The following is a 12529-nucleotide window of genomic DNA, read 5'->3' as shown; positions in this document are numbered from 1 at the left end:
CTATTTCACGCGAAAAGTGCAATGCCTTGTATCTGCATAAAAAAAAAAAAAGATGCGTAATTTGCAAAGTAAGGACATTTAATCGTTATGATAGTGTAAATCTAGATGATTGGTAGCTTTAGGCGATAGATAACAATTTAAAGCAAGAAAAATAATAAAAGAATGCCCATAGAGATACATGGGGCTCCCTAGAAAATGCAGGGGGAAGCTTAAGTAGGCCACAGTGACTCGGCGACTGTGACATTGTGCTGCCATAGCACGCGGGTTCGAAGCCCTCGCATTACAGTGCTCTACATTTCAAACCCTGCGAAACAATACCCAAACACAGGGATGTTGAAATATTACAACTTATGTGTAGCCTGGCGAGTGCGATCTGTGTATTGCCTGCATGCCTCTTCAACTACCACCCCCTGCATTCCCCGTTGCCAGTTAGCGACCTCTGGTTCTCCTCCTGTCAATGAACAACTTCATTACTATTGGTCGCTTCATTTTTTCCCTTTCACTTCCTATGACCTTAACAACAACAGCAACAAAAAAAAAAAAAAAACGACGTGCCACCTCGTGCCGTACGAACCGACGTGTGTTTCTGTGCGACCTATAACGTTGTCTCCTTCGGCGGCAGAGACGCCAATTCTCTGGAGAAGCTGCAGGTTAATAAAGCTCGTTCACGCGCCACTGGCCTTGCGCTCTTGGGGCATTCTTTCCAACATTTTCAACTACGAAGCCAGGAAAACCTGCTCTGAATCGGCCAGGGGAAGCTTCTGTATACACGTTCAAATGTATAAGTCGAGGGCTGTATGGGAACCGATAGAGCCCAAAGTGTCAACTTTACTCCAGCACTTTGGAGAGCTCAGACGCAGCAACACTGACCTTCCTTCGTTGAACTTGCCCTCGGGGTAAACTCTATAAAAGCGTGAAGAAATGTAATACACATCGGGACTCTCAAAATCTGAGCCAAATTTAGGGGACGTTCTCGGCCTTGGATTTTTTGGATATATACCGCGCGCAGCGAGAACGGTATTTTCTGGGTATATGCTACATGGGCTACTTGCACCTGCTATATATAAAGCTCCGTGAAGTATTCTCTGCTTAAAAAAAAAAAATGTTTGTCTTTTTTCTTTCGATTGTCACCATAGTAACGCGTCGAATTTCCGGTGCCCCTGCGCGAAGGGCACGCATATATATAGTTGCGCTGTAAAAGAAGAATCGCTGCACAATTGTTACAGCCCTCATCGCTTTCTTTCTTTCCTTCTTTCTTTCTTTCTTTCTTTCTTTCTTTCTTTCTTTCTTTCTTTCTTTTCGTGCAAGTAGCGAGTTTTACGCAGTCCGCAAGGAGTAAGGGAGAAACTTGAGGGAGGGGCGCCGTGCGTTGGCTTCCCGAGTTGCATACTTCATTATGTGGAGGACCCTCGTGTTGTGGCTTCGCGCAGCAACAATCTAATTTCAAGGCCCTCATTTTTTAAAAATGTTATTACGCCTGTCAGCGTTACGGGAAGGTAGTCTATTCTATACTTCGATGACACATCCGCACGCCCCGGACAGGCAGGATCGACGTTATACAAGAATGTTGAAGCGACAATATATGACGAAACCTAGTGGGAGGAAAAAAGGAAACGGCGAATGCGAGGAAAGCTATGGACACGAGCTCAGCTCGGTCTCTCTCTTCTCTCTCTCTCTCTCTCTGCGCGTGCGTGTGTGTATAGGTGTGGAGGAGGGCATTCTTGTAAAGTGCATCGCCGGCTAACTCGCTCCCAAATCGCGATGGAGAATGAGCTATGAAAAAATAGCGGCACCCGTAATCCCCTTTGTTGAGAAATGTTCGGCTGCGCTGGTGCCGCAATACGTTTCGTTATTTTTTTTCCCGCCGTAAAGGCTTGTATAGTTCGAAAAGATGGCGCAAAGCTGGCTTTCCCAACTTCCTTGCAAAATTTAATCTCCGTTCAGCCGTGCCACACAGTGTGGTATTTTTATCATACTGTGCAATTTTTGCACACCCTTGCAATGCGCGTGCTTGTATGTCGAGAGATCTTTGCCGCTAAATCCCGCCCACCGTTTTTTTTTTTCTTTTTCGCTCTTGGCTTTGGGCAAGCTTGGGTGTGCAGCAGCATGACCTCTGAATACGCCCCGCCCCGTCTCCCCCTTCCCAATCTGCGCATTAGGCTTCCAGGCCAACCATTCATAACATCATTTGTTATCGTACTCTCTCTCTCTCTCTCTCTCTCTCTCTCTCTCTCTCTCTCGTTTCTCCTTTCCTTTGACTCGGAGGGAGACGGTTATGGTGGAAAACTCGGGTGCACACGCACTGGCGCTGGTATGACGTCGTGGGTTTACATGCTTTCTAAGTCTTCTTAGCGCCCCCCCCCCCCCCCCCCCCACATCCCGCGCTGTTTGCGTCAGCCGAGAGTTTTAGATTAGGGTACGCAAGCGGCTTGCCTAGGCAAGAACGAGGGGCCATGGTACTGCGCATGCGCAGACACCTAAGTCAGGGTCTGCGCATGTAGCGTTGCCCCTACACTGTAAAATGTAAAATAATTCACACCCTTAGGGTGGGATTTACCTAAGTGGCACCCCAAGGGTGCGAGTTATTGACACATTTACACCCTTTTTAACTTCAGGGGTGCCAATTATCTTACATTGTAGTTCTTACGTGCGCAAGCCGCCTGCGTCCCTTAGCCCGAAACTCTGTACTACAATTGGCTCCCTCGCGCAGCTTGCGCAAAGGAGCCAATCACGACCGAGGAATTCGATCTGGAACGGGCTTGATCGACAGTGAAACACACACACACACACACACACACACACACACACACACACACACACACACACACACACACACACACACACACACACACACACACACACACACACACACACACACACGCGCGCGCGCGCACACGCACACACACACACACACACACACACACACACACACACACATATATATATATATATATATATATATATATATATATATATATATATATATATAGACACAAACGCGTAGGAAAAAAATAGGAGGCAGGAGCAAGGTCCTGGTATTTTGTCCTACCTGCTTCTATTCTTTGAACAATGTCTCTGCTGGATCCTGTCATTCCACCCTTCATTGATATATGACGCGCTAGATCCGTTTATGAAATCGTTTTGTTTGTACAGAGCACAACGCTTTCTCAATTGGAACTTCAGCAAACGTCTTTGCGACGATTGCAGAATATTGTCTCTTGCAGCTGCTGCTACTATTCGATGAGAGCATGCGAATCGATATGGTATTTCTATGCAAGTTCGGCACATACTTCCCGCCAGCTAGCCTTCTCAGCATCCATTCATCTGCCGTGCCATGACGCGTCAATGCTGCTCCCACGACACATTCACTCGCTCGTTCTAATGGGCGAGACGTTTGAGATAATCACGTCGCTTCGGATTAAAATAAATGTTAATTACAAGATGATACAGCGGCCGGGGGACCCTGCATGCAACAGCCCTGCAGGAATGTTGTTGTTCGCCTGACGATAAAAAGTGTACACTGAAAAACCAATAAGCTTCTTGTCTGCTTTTATCAGTTGTGTGAATTATCTCTCCATTCGCTAAAAGAATGAACGCACATCCATGTTAAGTCGAGGCTGAAAAGGACAGACGTTGTGATATCGGGCACACGGCAGCGAGAGATATAGGTATACAAGGACGTCAAATAATAATAATAATAATAATAATAATAATAATAATAATAATAATAATAATAATAATAATAATAATAATAATAATAATAATAATAATAATAGACATGGAAATATAGAGTTAGCTAGCTATTTAGATGAAGGCAAGAGTGTAGAAGGTTTCCGGGATGGCTCCCGAGATAACTGCTGTTGTGCAAGGTTATTGCACCCTTATCATTTCTGCGTTTTCACCTCGGCGGAAGCCGAGGTGAAAACGGAAGCCGAGATGTCTGTGTTTCGTACCCCGAGAATGGGGTTACACCATCGCTGACGTTTACTGATTTAGCAAGAATGGCTTATTTAGTGGCAATGTTCTGGTCGGCATTGCTTACAGACACATAACCCTGCGCTACACAGTCTGTGTTGCGCAATTTTGGTGCCGTGGTTCTTGGTTTAGACAGCAATACGTTTTCCCTTCCTTCTTTATTTGCTTTTTTTCTTCTTTTTTATGTGTGCGTAGTTCATGGACATCCCTGGTGGTCTCTCTCTTCTGTGGCTTCTATCTGGTTTCATGACCGATCAGAAAGTCAAAAGAAAAAAAAGTGTGTGGGGGGGCGGATTTCTGATTTTATATATATATATATATATATATATATATATATATATATGGGCACCAAGGCTAACATACGGGAAAGTACTCGTACTTACTGCTTGGATTAAAGTAATGATAAATGAATGGCAGTGAAAGTGGATGAAAAAAAAAAAAAACTTGCTGCAGGTGGGGAACGATCCCACGTCTTCGCATTGCACGTGCGATTACCGAATGAGCTACCGCGACGCCGTTTTCCCATCTACTTTCTTGGGTATTTATGTTTGATTAATCGTGACGAAGTCATTATTCGACAAACTGGAGAATTTGAATTGCCCCGCAAAAGGCACTACTGGTAATTGAGATTAGGGGGGACCCAAGCGCGCTATAGCGGGCGCCAACCGCTTGCGTCCCCCTAATCTAAAGCTCTCTAATATTAAACTTCCAGCGTTTGTCGAACGGGGTGCCGCAGGGCTATACAGCTGACGTTCCAAGAGGGGCCCGAGTCCCTCCTTAAGATATAAAAGGGGGGCCCGGTCATCCCCCTGACAGCCCCTGACTTTTATAAGCACTGCTTTCACGCTCGTGAGCGATCGTTGGCTCGGAGTTGGAACGCTGAAACCTTCTAGTGTTGTCCTTGACCCGGAAAGCACTTGCCTTTGCAGTTGAACCACCGTACGCAGTGGTTACATAGCTAATTGTTCTTTCTTTTTTTCTTTTTTTTGGGTAGCCGCGTCCCTTCTTACAGGGGGCGCCTGCACACTGAATGCGCTCGCTCGCCACTATAAACGTAAGCACGTCCCATTCCCGTATACAGCACTGTGCTGTTCGAGGAAAGAGAGAGCCGGCGCCGTATGTCGCTGTTGTTGTCTCAAACGTTCATTCAGAGGTCTCTTGCCAATGCACCGACAGTTTATCCCACGCCTTGACCCGCAACGGCGGCCACGCATTCTTTCCGGCGACCGCGAAGCTCGCCATCTTGAAAGCTAATAAGCGCGCCTCTTGGCAACTGCCCTGCCTTACCTTCTTTTCGACGCGGCCAAGTGCGAGCCAGGTTCATCTTGGTAGCCACGGATGCCGAGCTTCCCCACTGCGCTCGATACTCGGCCGATTTTTTTTAAAGAAAGAAAAGCACGGCGGTTTCTGTGAAACGGCATAGCAGTGAAACACTAAAGCGCCAAGCAGACGACGCAAGAAGAGACACGGACGGAGCGAAAAGCGCTCGTCCGTGTCTCTCCTTGTGTCGTCTGCTTTGCGCTTTCGTACTTCAGTAACATGCACCAATTAGCCCTACAAAAAGTTCTGCAAAAACGGCATGGCACATGGAAACACGCCGAACGGTGACCGAGGCATGTTCGCAAGTGAAAAAACCCGTGCAAACCTATATAACGACAAATTTAGCCCAATCTATGTATTGTCTAGAGACGTTAGGTATACCGCTTTGTCTTCGTGTAGACAGGCTAAAGTCGTGAGGAGGTCCGTTTCCGTAGGTCTATTTGTATAGACTTTCATGCCAGCTGATACCCTGACCAATATGAATGAACGAATTAATGAATCGGTTGCTTATGGAAACTCTATACACGGAAGTTAATGACGTAAGGCCGTAGACAGTGTCACAGATGTCGCAGTAATATATATGAATGCTTTTACACTGTTTGGACGTTTCTTTCGCAAATACACACGCACACACATTCTCAGCCTGTCTTTCAAGAACACACGTACGCATACACAGAAAAGAGAAACAGGCGTTTCTCGCAGAATGCGAGACATGGGAACAGATTCTTCCTTCAACGTGTCACAGAGAGTTAATTTCTTTCTCTTTCTTTTCTTTTTCGTTTTATACCGCTTCATCAGTGTGGAAAGAAAGAAAGAAAAGGAAAAAAGAAGGGAAAAAAAAGAAAGACAGAAAGAAAGACAAGGAACCGACGCTTTGCGCTCCTCACGCTCGACGGATAAAATACGAAACGTGGGGTTTAACGCTTGTGCGTTGCGGCGCGCTTCTGTTTAATCTATGGTGTAACAAACATACAAAAAACCGGCCTCATGTTGGGCGAGGCTCATCGTTTAGGAATTCCATCCATGCTTTGCGCAGCATGGTCGCATCGAGGTCGTTCGGAAGGATTACCGGACAACGGCTTACTCTCTCGGGCTTATCTTGCGAACGCATGTGTGACTATACTTGATTACCACACACATATACCTCCGTACCACCTCGTCTGTTGATGAAGAGACAGCGCCCTCCATTGCTAAGCTGAATACACGTATACGTGCTCGCTTCCCCGCGCAAAGGCATGCAGATGACTGTACTTGATAGCAACACGCCGTGTACCGTATTTACTCGCTCATAAGACCGCCACGTTATTTATTTTTTATATTCTCCGAGTACCTTAGCAGGCTGCGTGAGTCTCATTCAAATCAGGCTTTTTGATTGCCAGCGGACACCGCCGCTGCTACACAAATTATGCAGTCTCTGATGAGGCACGTCCCACGTACGCAGGACGCTTTTGTTCATCATCGTTTTGTCACTTTTGCAGTGATCCGTTGCCGAACTTATCTTGCTCTGCTGCAAGGCGTTGATATTAGCGCGGTGTCCGCGGTGAAACTTCGTTATGCGTACATAAACCACTTTTAACTACAAAGTGAGAAGCGAGGGCGCGGGTCTCGTACGCATCGGGATTTAATGACACTAAGCCGTATATTTCTTACACCGTGCACTAAGCGCTTGTCACTGACAATAAGCTTACTTCGGAGCCCCCCCTATGGCGACCCTCCCCAGAAACTTCGCGTTTAGTGTGGAGGCTGCGGGCACAGCGCGAGCGAATACGGTTCTTCATCGATCGAAGGGCAGCGTCTTTCGCTGCCTAACTTGCGAGCGCATATATGCGCCCTCTGCCTGCGAGAACCCTCTCCTTGCAGTGCAGCCTCCGCTCCTTCGCGGTCGCGGTGCGCCTGCATGCAGCTCGGTGAAGTCGAGGGGGGCGCCGAGTGTGTGTTTGCTTTCTCGGCGACCGGGCTCCGATGTGCTGTCATGCGGGACCGCTCGCGCTTGCAGTGCGCGCGGCGAAATACGCGTCCTGTCCCACGCAAGATTGAGAAGAAAGAAAGAGGAGGAATGGGGGGCGAGGGGTCCCGCTTCGATGGGTGAGAGGGACCTTGAAACGTGTTTTTCCGCCGGTGCCGTTCGACGTTTGTGCCGGCGCGAAAGACGTTTGCGTAGTGTTCCTTTTTTGCGTCTGCGTATCTGCTAGCCAAGGCGCAGCTCTATAGAAGCATTTAGAATCGCTCTTTTCACCTGGCGCGCTCCTGACAAATGCTGGCTCCTGCGCTGCGATTTGTATTTGCCCTGTCCAATGACACGCCCCTCTTACCCCAACTTTGACATCCCATAAGCGTGCAAATTTTCCTGCCGAGCTTGTCTGTTTGTCCTCTGCTCCCGTTCCGTCCCCTAAAACGATAGCGGAAAGAAAATTTCGCCGAGTCGTGCAGATGAGGCTGTACGTAATATTAGTCCGCGCGGAACAGCCCGTCACGTATTTCAGCGGCACCGAATCGCCCCGCAAGCAGCTGTAGCGTACGTCGCTGTCTTGCGCGGCGTGATTCGCGGTCACCGATGAGGCACGTATTGAAACATGTAATAGGCTGCATACGTCGTTAAGCCACAGTTACGAAATTGCTCGCCCATGAAAAAAAAAAAAATACGACGAACTGAGGTGATCATCATGCATTCGACTTAAAATCGACCACACGTATGGCACACACTCGTGCCTGTTCACTCGAGACGCGAGGCGCCTATGTGGATGTGACAAATGTGGGGAGACGTTGACTGTCCTCCTCGTAGTGCCAGAATGTCCTGAATTATAAACTCACAGAGAAAAAAAAAAAAAACACTTCCCGTTACCATACCTTCAGCAAGTTCCACTCCATTCTTCGATGCCCCTTGGCAATGACCCGCTTTTTGACAGGAAGTCAGTCTTAGCTTATTCAAATGACGTTCGTTTACTGCATGTCGTACATCCATGCGATTCTGCATCTCAACCTCTCATATCGGAGGCTACAGCTGCGATGGTAGTATTTAGAGCACGTGGCTCGATCCTTGTCCTGCGGACAATTAAGGGCCCGGGCCGACCGGGTGAGGCACTAGCGCTACTTGAATATTCTTACGTTTTTATCTTACAATCACTTTCTAATATAAAATTTGTTCACACACTCCTAACAGCTTCGATACATGTACAGTATATTTTACGCTGTTCACAGCGAATATTTTTAGTCTATTGTACAGTCATGGTACACCTACCATTTCTCATTGATCACACCATCCGCAACACCATACGGTTTCTTGGCGCTCTTTGGCCATCATGACCCTTGCACCATAAATAACCATCACGCTGCGAAACGTCACGTTTCTTCGCGGTCACAATCAGCGATCCAGTCCGTGTCGTGTCAATCAAACTTGTCTTCCGGCTGCCACCGCAGTACTACATGAACCGCAGTCAACCGTCAGGATATCCTACCGAAAATAATGGGAGTCGCGTAGTGAAATCTTAACGCACTGTTTAACTGTCAGTGCAGATGCCGAGTCGTGCATGCATCTTCATTGCCTACATAAATAAACGGTACATGTAACGTCACCCCGCTCTGCCCTGTCGAAAGCTTACAGTACCTATAACCGTCTGTTGCATGCATCTTGATTGCCTTTATGCGGTATGTGCATGTCACCCCGCTCTGCTCTGTCGAAAGCTGACACAACACCTATAACCGTCTGTCCTTTTTCCGTTTGCCGCAGAGACCGAAGACGACGAGTTCATTCACCTCTCGAGGGTCGTGGCCGCCGAGGCCTGGCCCTGCTGCAGCGGCGGCTGCGGCCAGACGCGAGCCGGCGGCGAGCGACCTGCGGTCAGCGTGAGCGCCAGCGCGGCCTGCCTCGTGACGTCGACGGCCGACGGCGGTGGCTCGTCAACGACGGTGGCGGCGACAACGGCGACCGGCTGCTACGAGGGCGGCGGCGGTGGGGGCCGCGTGACCCTGGGCGACCCCGCGCTGCGCCTCCACGTGGCCAAGCCCGCGCACCGGCACTCGTGGTGCCTGCAGACCCTGGTGCTGAGGGGCGTCTCCGGCAGGAGCAGCGACCACGCGCTGGCGCACCAGTGGGCCGACGCGGTCCAGGACAGGCTCAGGGGTATACAGGAACGCGAAACCGCGTCTTAATTATGAATTTGGCTATGGCGCTTTGAGTGTGTGTTTTACGAAATCGCGATTTGATAATGAGGCACGCCGTGTGTTGTGTGAGACTCCGGATTAAGATAATGTGGCCGGGATCGAACCGGCGACCTCGTGTTAAGCAGCACAGCGCCATATAAGCGCTGAGCCTGCTCCAACGCCGCGTCTTACGGCTGGCTGCTACCGTTACTGTGAACAGTTTACCAAGGAAGGCCGTGGCGATCGAGGAACACTCGAGAGAAACCCTGATTCAGTTCCAGTGGCATAACCCGGAACCCCGGGCACGTGCCTCACTCCCCCCCGCCAACCCACGTGATCAGTTCAGACAGAATGTTTCAAAATTCTATTTTCAGTAATTTCGCGATAATAGTAGGATTATTAAAGAGAAAAATGAAGGTCAATAATTCAGTTTGTTGAATTTCAAACCAAGACTCCAGTGCCAGTACATCGACGTGTATGTCACGGACTTCGAGGTATATTTTTTTTTCCGTATTTGGACCATTGTGGCTCACCACAATTTTTCGAAACTAACTACAGGTTCAGTATGTGGCCCCTTTAAGACAATGAAGGCCATTCTGAGTATTGACGTCAACGGCGAGCTGCTATGAGAACTCCAAGGTGGCAACGTCACCAGTCTTTTGTTCTTGCGTCTTTTCTGACTTACTGTGCCTATGCTCATTGTAATAATGTCATTTATGACATTTTAGAATGGTAATTTGCTAATATACAGCTCAAAATTAGTTTTTTAGTGTATCTTTGAACATAGTGCACTCGAACCTCGTTATAACGAAGTTGAAGGGGAGCGAAAATTATTTCGTTATATCCATTACTTCGTTATATCCATTATTGCCATTTACTGCAATAAATATCAAATGGAGTGTGGAATTGTAAACATGCAAATAAAATGATGGCATTGTGGCTTACGGAACTGCTACACAGCCATGCATACGATGAAATTTGAATAAGACAGCAACAAAATATGCGGCGTGTGCAACGCACGGCTTCTTGGCACCTGGCGCGACAGCCTTTAGACAACTGTCTTTTGTTCCATTGTGATGATCTTTCTCGTCCGCTTTCCACTTGGCTGTTCATGGTCGAACAGCACGTGACACACAACACAGCGCTTCTCTGTGTGATTGAGGAGGCAAGTGAACTTGGCTCGGCCGGCTCGTAGCCTCCGAGATCCCATCGGTGGCAATGTGATCTAGGAGGCTCAGCTGCGTGCCGCAGGGAGAAGTGAATGCACGCCTTGGGCGTGACCTAGTAACATAAGGCATTGACCCCTGAAATTGCGCCATGGAGACCTCAGAGGCCAGGTCAAGCTGCAGCTGCCTGCGTGGCGTAAATACACACTAGCGGAAAACATGCACTGCAAAAGCTGCCTCGTGGCAGTTTTTTTGTGCTGCAGGAGGGATCAGTCCTAGACGAATTTTTCGCGGCTTTCCGGGGCGGCAAGTGAGCTTCAAACAGTGGAGGCCAATGAGAGAGACCCCTTCAGTGATGTGCATGGGGTTTGCCAAACTGTTTGCCAAAGACACTACGGAGTCGGGCCAGAATAGCGTACCTTCGTCGTAGTGACTCGGCAGCAGGACGCCGCTCGGCAACAGAACGCAGCGCGCCAAGAAAATCTGCAACACGGTCTCTGACCCGCAAACTGCGCGCCATTCGCTGCAGCGGACCGTGAGTTCACAAAGCAAACATGCAACTGCTTCTGGGAAGATGCGTTTCACTTTCGTGTTCTACCGATTCTTATGAAAGAGGGATCAACCATATTTTATATGTTTTCTTAGTTATATCCCGTTTCGTTATAACGAGGTTCCAGTGTACGTGTTTACAAACACACTGCGGGAGTCATTCAGTCTTTGAGGAGCACAGACAAGATATTTTCAACTCCTATGTTCTTATGGAGAGGGGGGCAAGGTAAATCATGGTTCAGCCTTTGTATAGATGTCAAAGTGCCACACATAATTTACTATAACACTGCAACGCGTGTTGCTGTGAACCAGTTTCAGTTTTTGGAGGCTGGCGGATGGGTCAGGACGTCATGATACATTGAAGTGCTCCATGATCACTGCGGCTGCCACATGCATGTGCTCTTAGAAGAAATGCACACACTACTTTTATTTATTATTTTGAAAGCGTATCGTTTTCGGCGAACCCTCCTGGGCTTTGCTGACTGTTACTGCTGTCTTGCCGAATAGCTCGCGCACAGAATAGCACTTATTTGATGAATTGCCTTATTAGTCTGTTTAATTTATTGAGTTTACACATATACATATGAAGGAGGTAGAGAAGAAAACCTAGAAACAGCATGACTAACCCTCCAAAAATATCAAGGCAGACAGCAAATAACTGCCATAATTCTGCAAATTACATATAAAAATATGCATAAAGGATTGCTGATATTAACTAGTACAATGGCAAAATGGACAGAATAATGAAAAAGAATATGCAGCCCAATTTGTACTATCACCCATAAATGTGGCAGTGGCCAACTCAGTTCTCTACCAAATTAAGCAATGAAACAACAAATGATACCTAATTATCTTCACTGCTACAATGTACGGCTTCATACACATAACTGCTTTATTAAAGCGAAGATGTCTATGCCTTCTTTCCTGAGGTATGGTGCATCCACTCGGTAGGTTTCTTGCTGAGTAAAACGGGCTGATTTTGGAGATAGTGTAATACTAGTAAAGTAAGCTGACCCTGGAGACGCATCGCAACAAAGTGGACTCATCCCGGAAATTGATCTGTAGTTGCAAAGGTCATGTGGTGGTGGTTCTGTGTCTTGCTGCCTTTCTGAGCAGGCACGTAATTGTTATGCTGCAATATGCTATGCTGAAGATGAACAGCTATATGTAGCATTTAATTGAGTGCTTCATAGAAGCTTTATTTCACATTGATTCCAGCATGTGCATTGCGTCTTCATAATGGCTTTTTTTTTTAGCAACATCATAATACGTAGTCCTACTGCTACACAGCATCAGCAAATTTTGCTCTGTCTCATGACATCGTGATGATGTTTACGATGCCTTGTCTTGTGTTGAGACCAACTTTAGTGTCATTCCAA

The 12529-nt window shown here is 47.6% G+C and overlaps 1 protein-coding gene across 1 annotated transcript in view; it reads left to right on the top strand.

Moving 5' to 3' along the window:
• Cerk (Ceramide kinase) overlaps nucleotides 1-12529 on the top strand; it is a 104676-nt gene that overhangs the window by 60851 nt on the left and 31296 nt on the right. Inside the window, exon 2 of the mRNA XM_075695910.1 lies at nucleotides 9023-9415. Within this exon, the coding sequence (XP_075552025.1) occupies nucleotides 9023-9415 (393 nt within the window). The remainder of the gene's footprint in view (nucleotides 1-9022; nucleotides 9416-12529) is intronic.

The sequence above is a fragment of the Dermacentor variabilis genome, chromosome 6, assembly GCF_050947875.1.
Source record: "Dermacentor variabilis isolate Ectoservices chromosome 6, ASM5094787v1, whole genome shotgun sequence".
In the NCBI taxonomy this organism is placed as follows: Eukaryota; Metazoa; Arthropoda; class Arachnida; order Ixodida; family Ixodidae; genus Dermacentor; species Dermacentor variabilis.
Note: the sequence above shows the minus strand (reverse complement) of the source record. Positions and strands in the feature narration are given on the sequence as shown.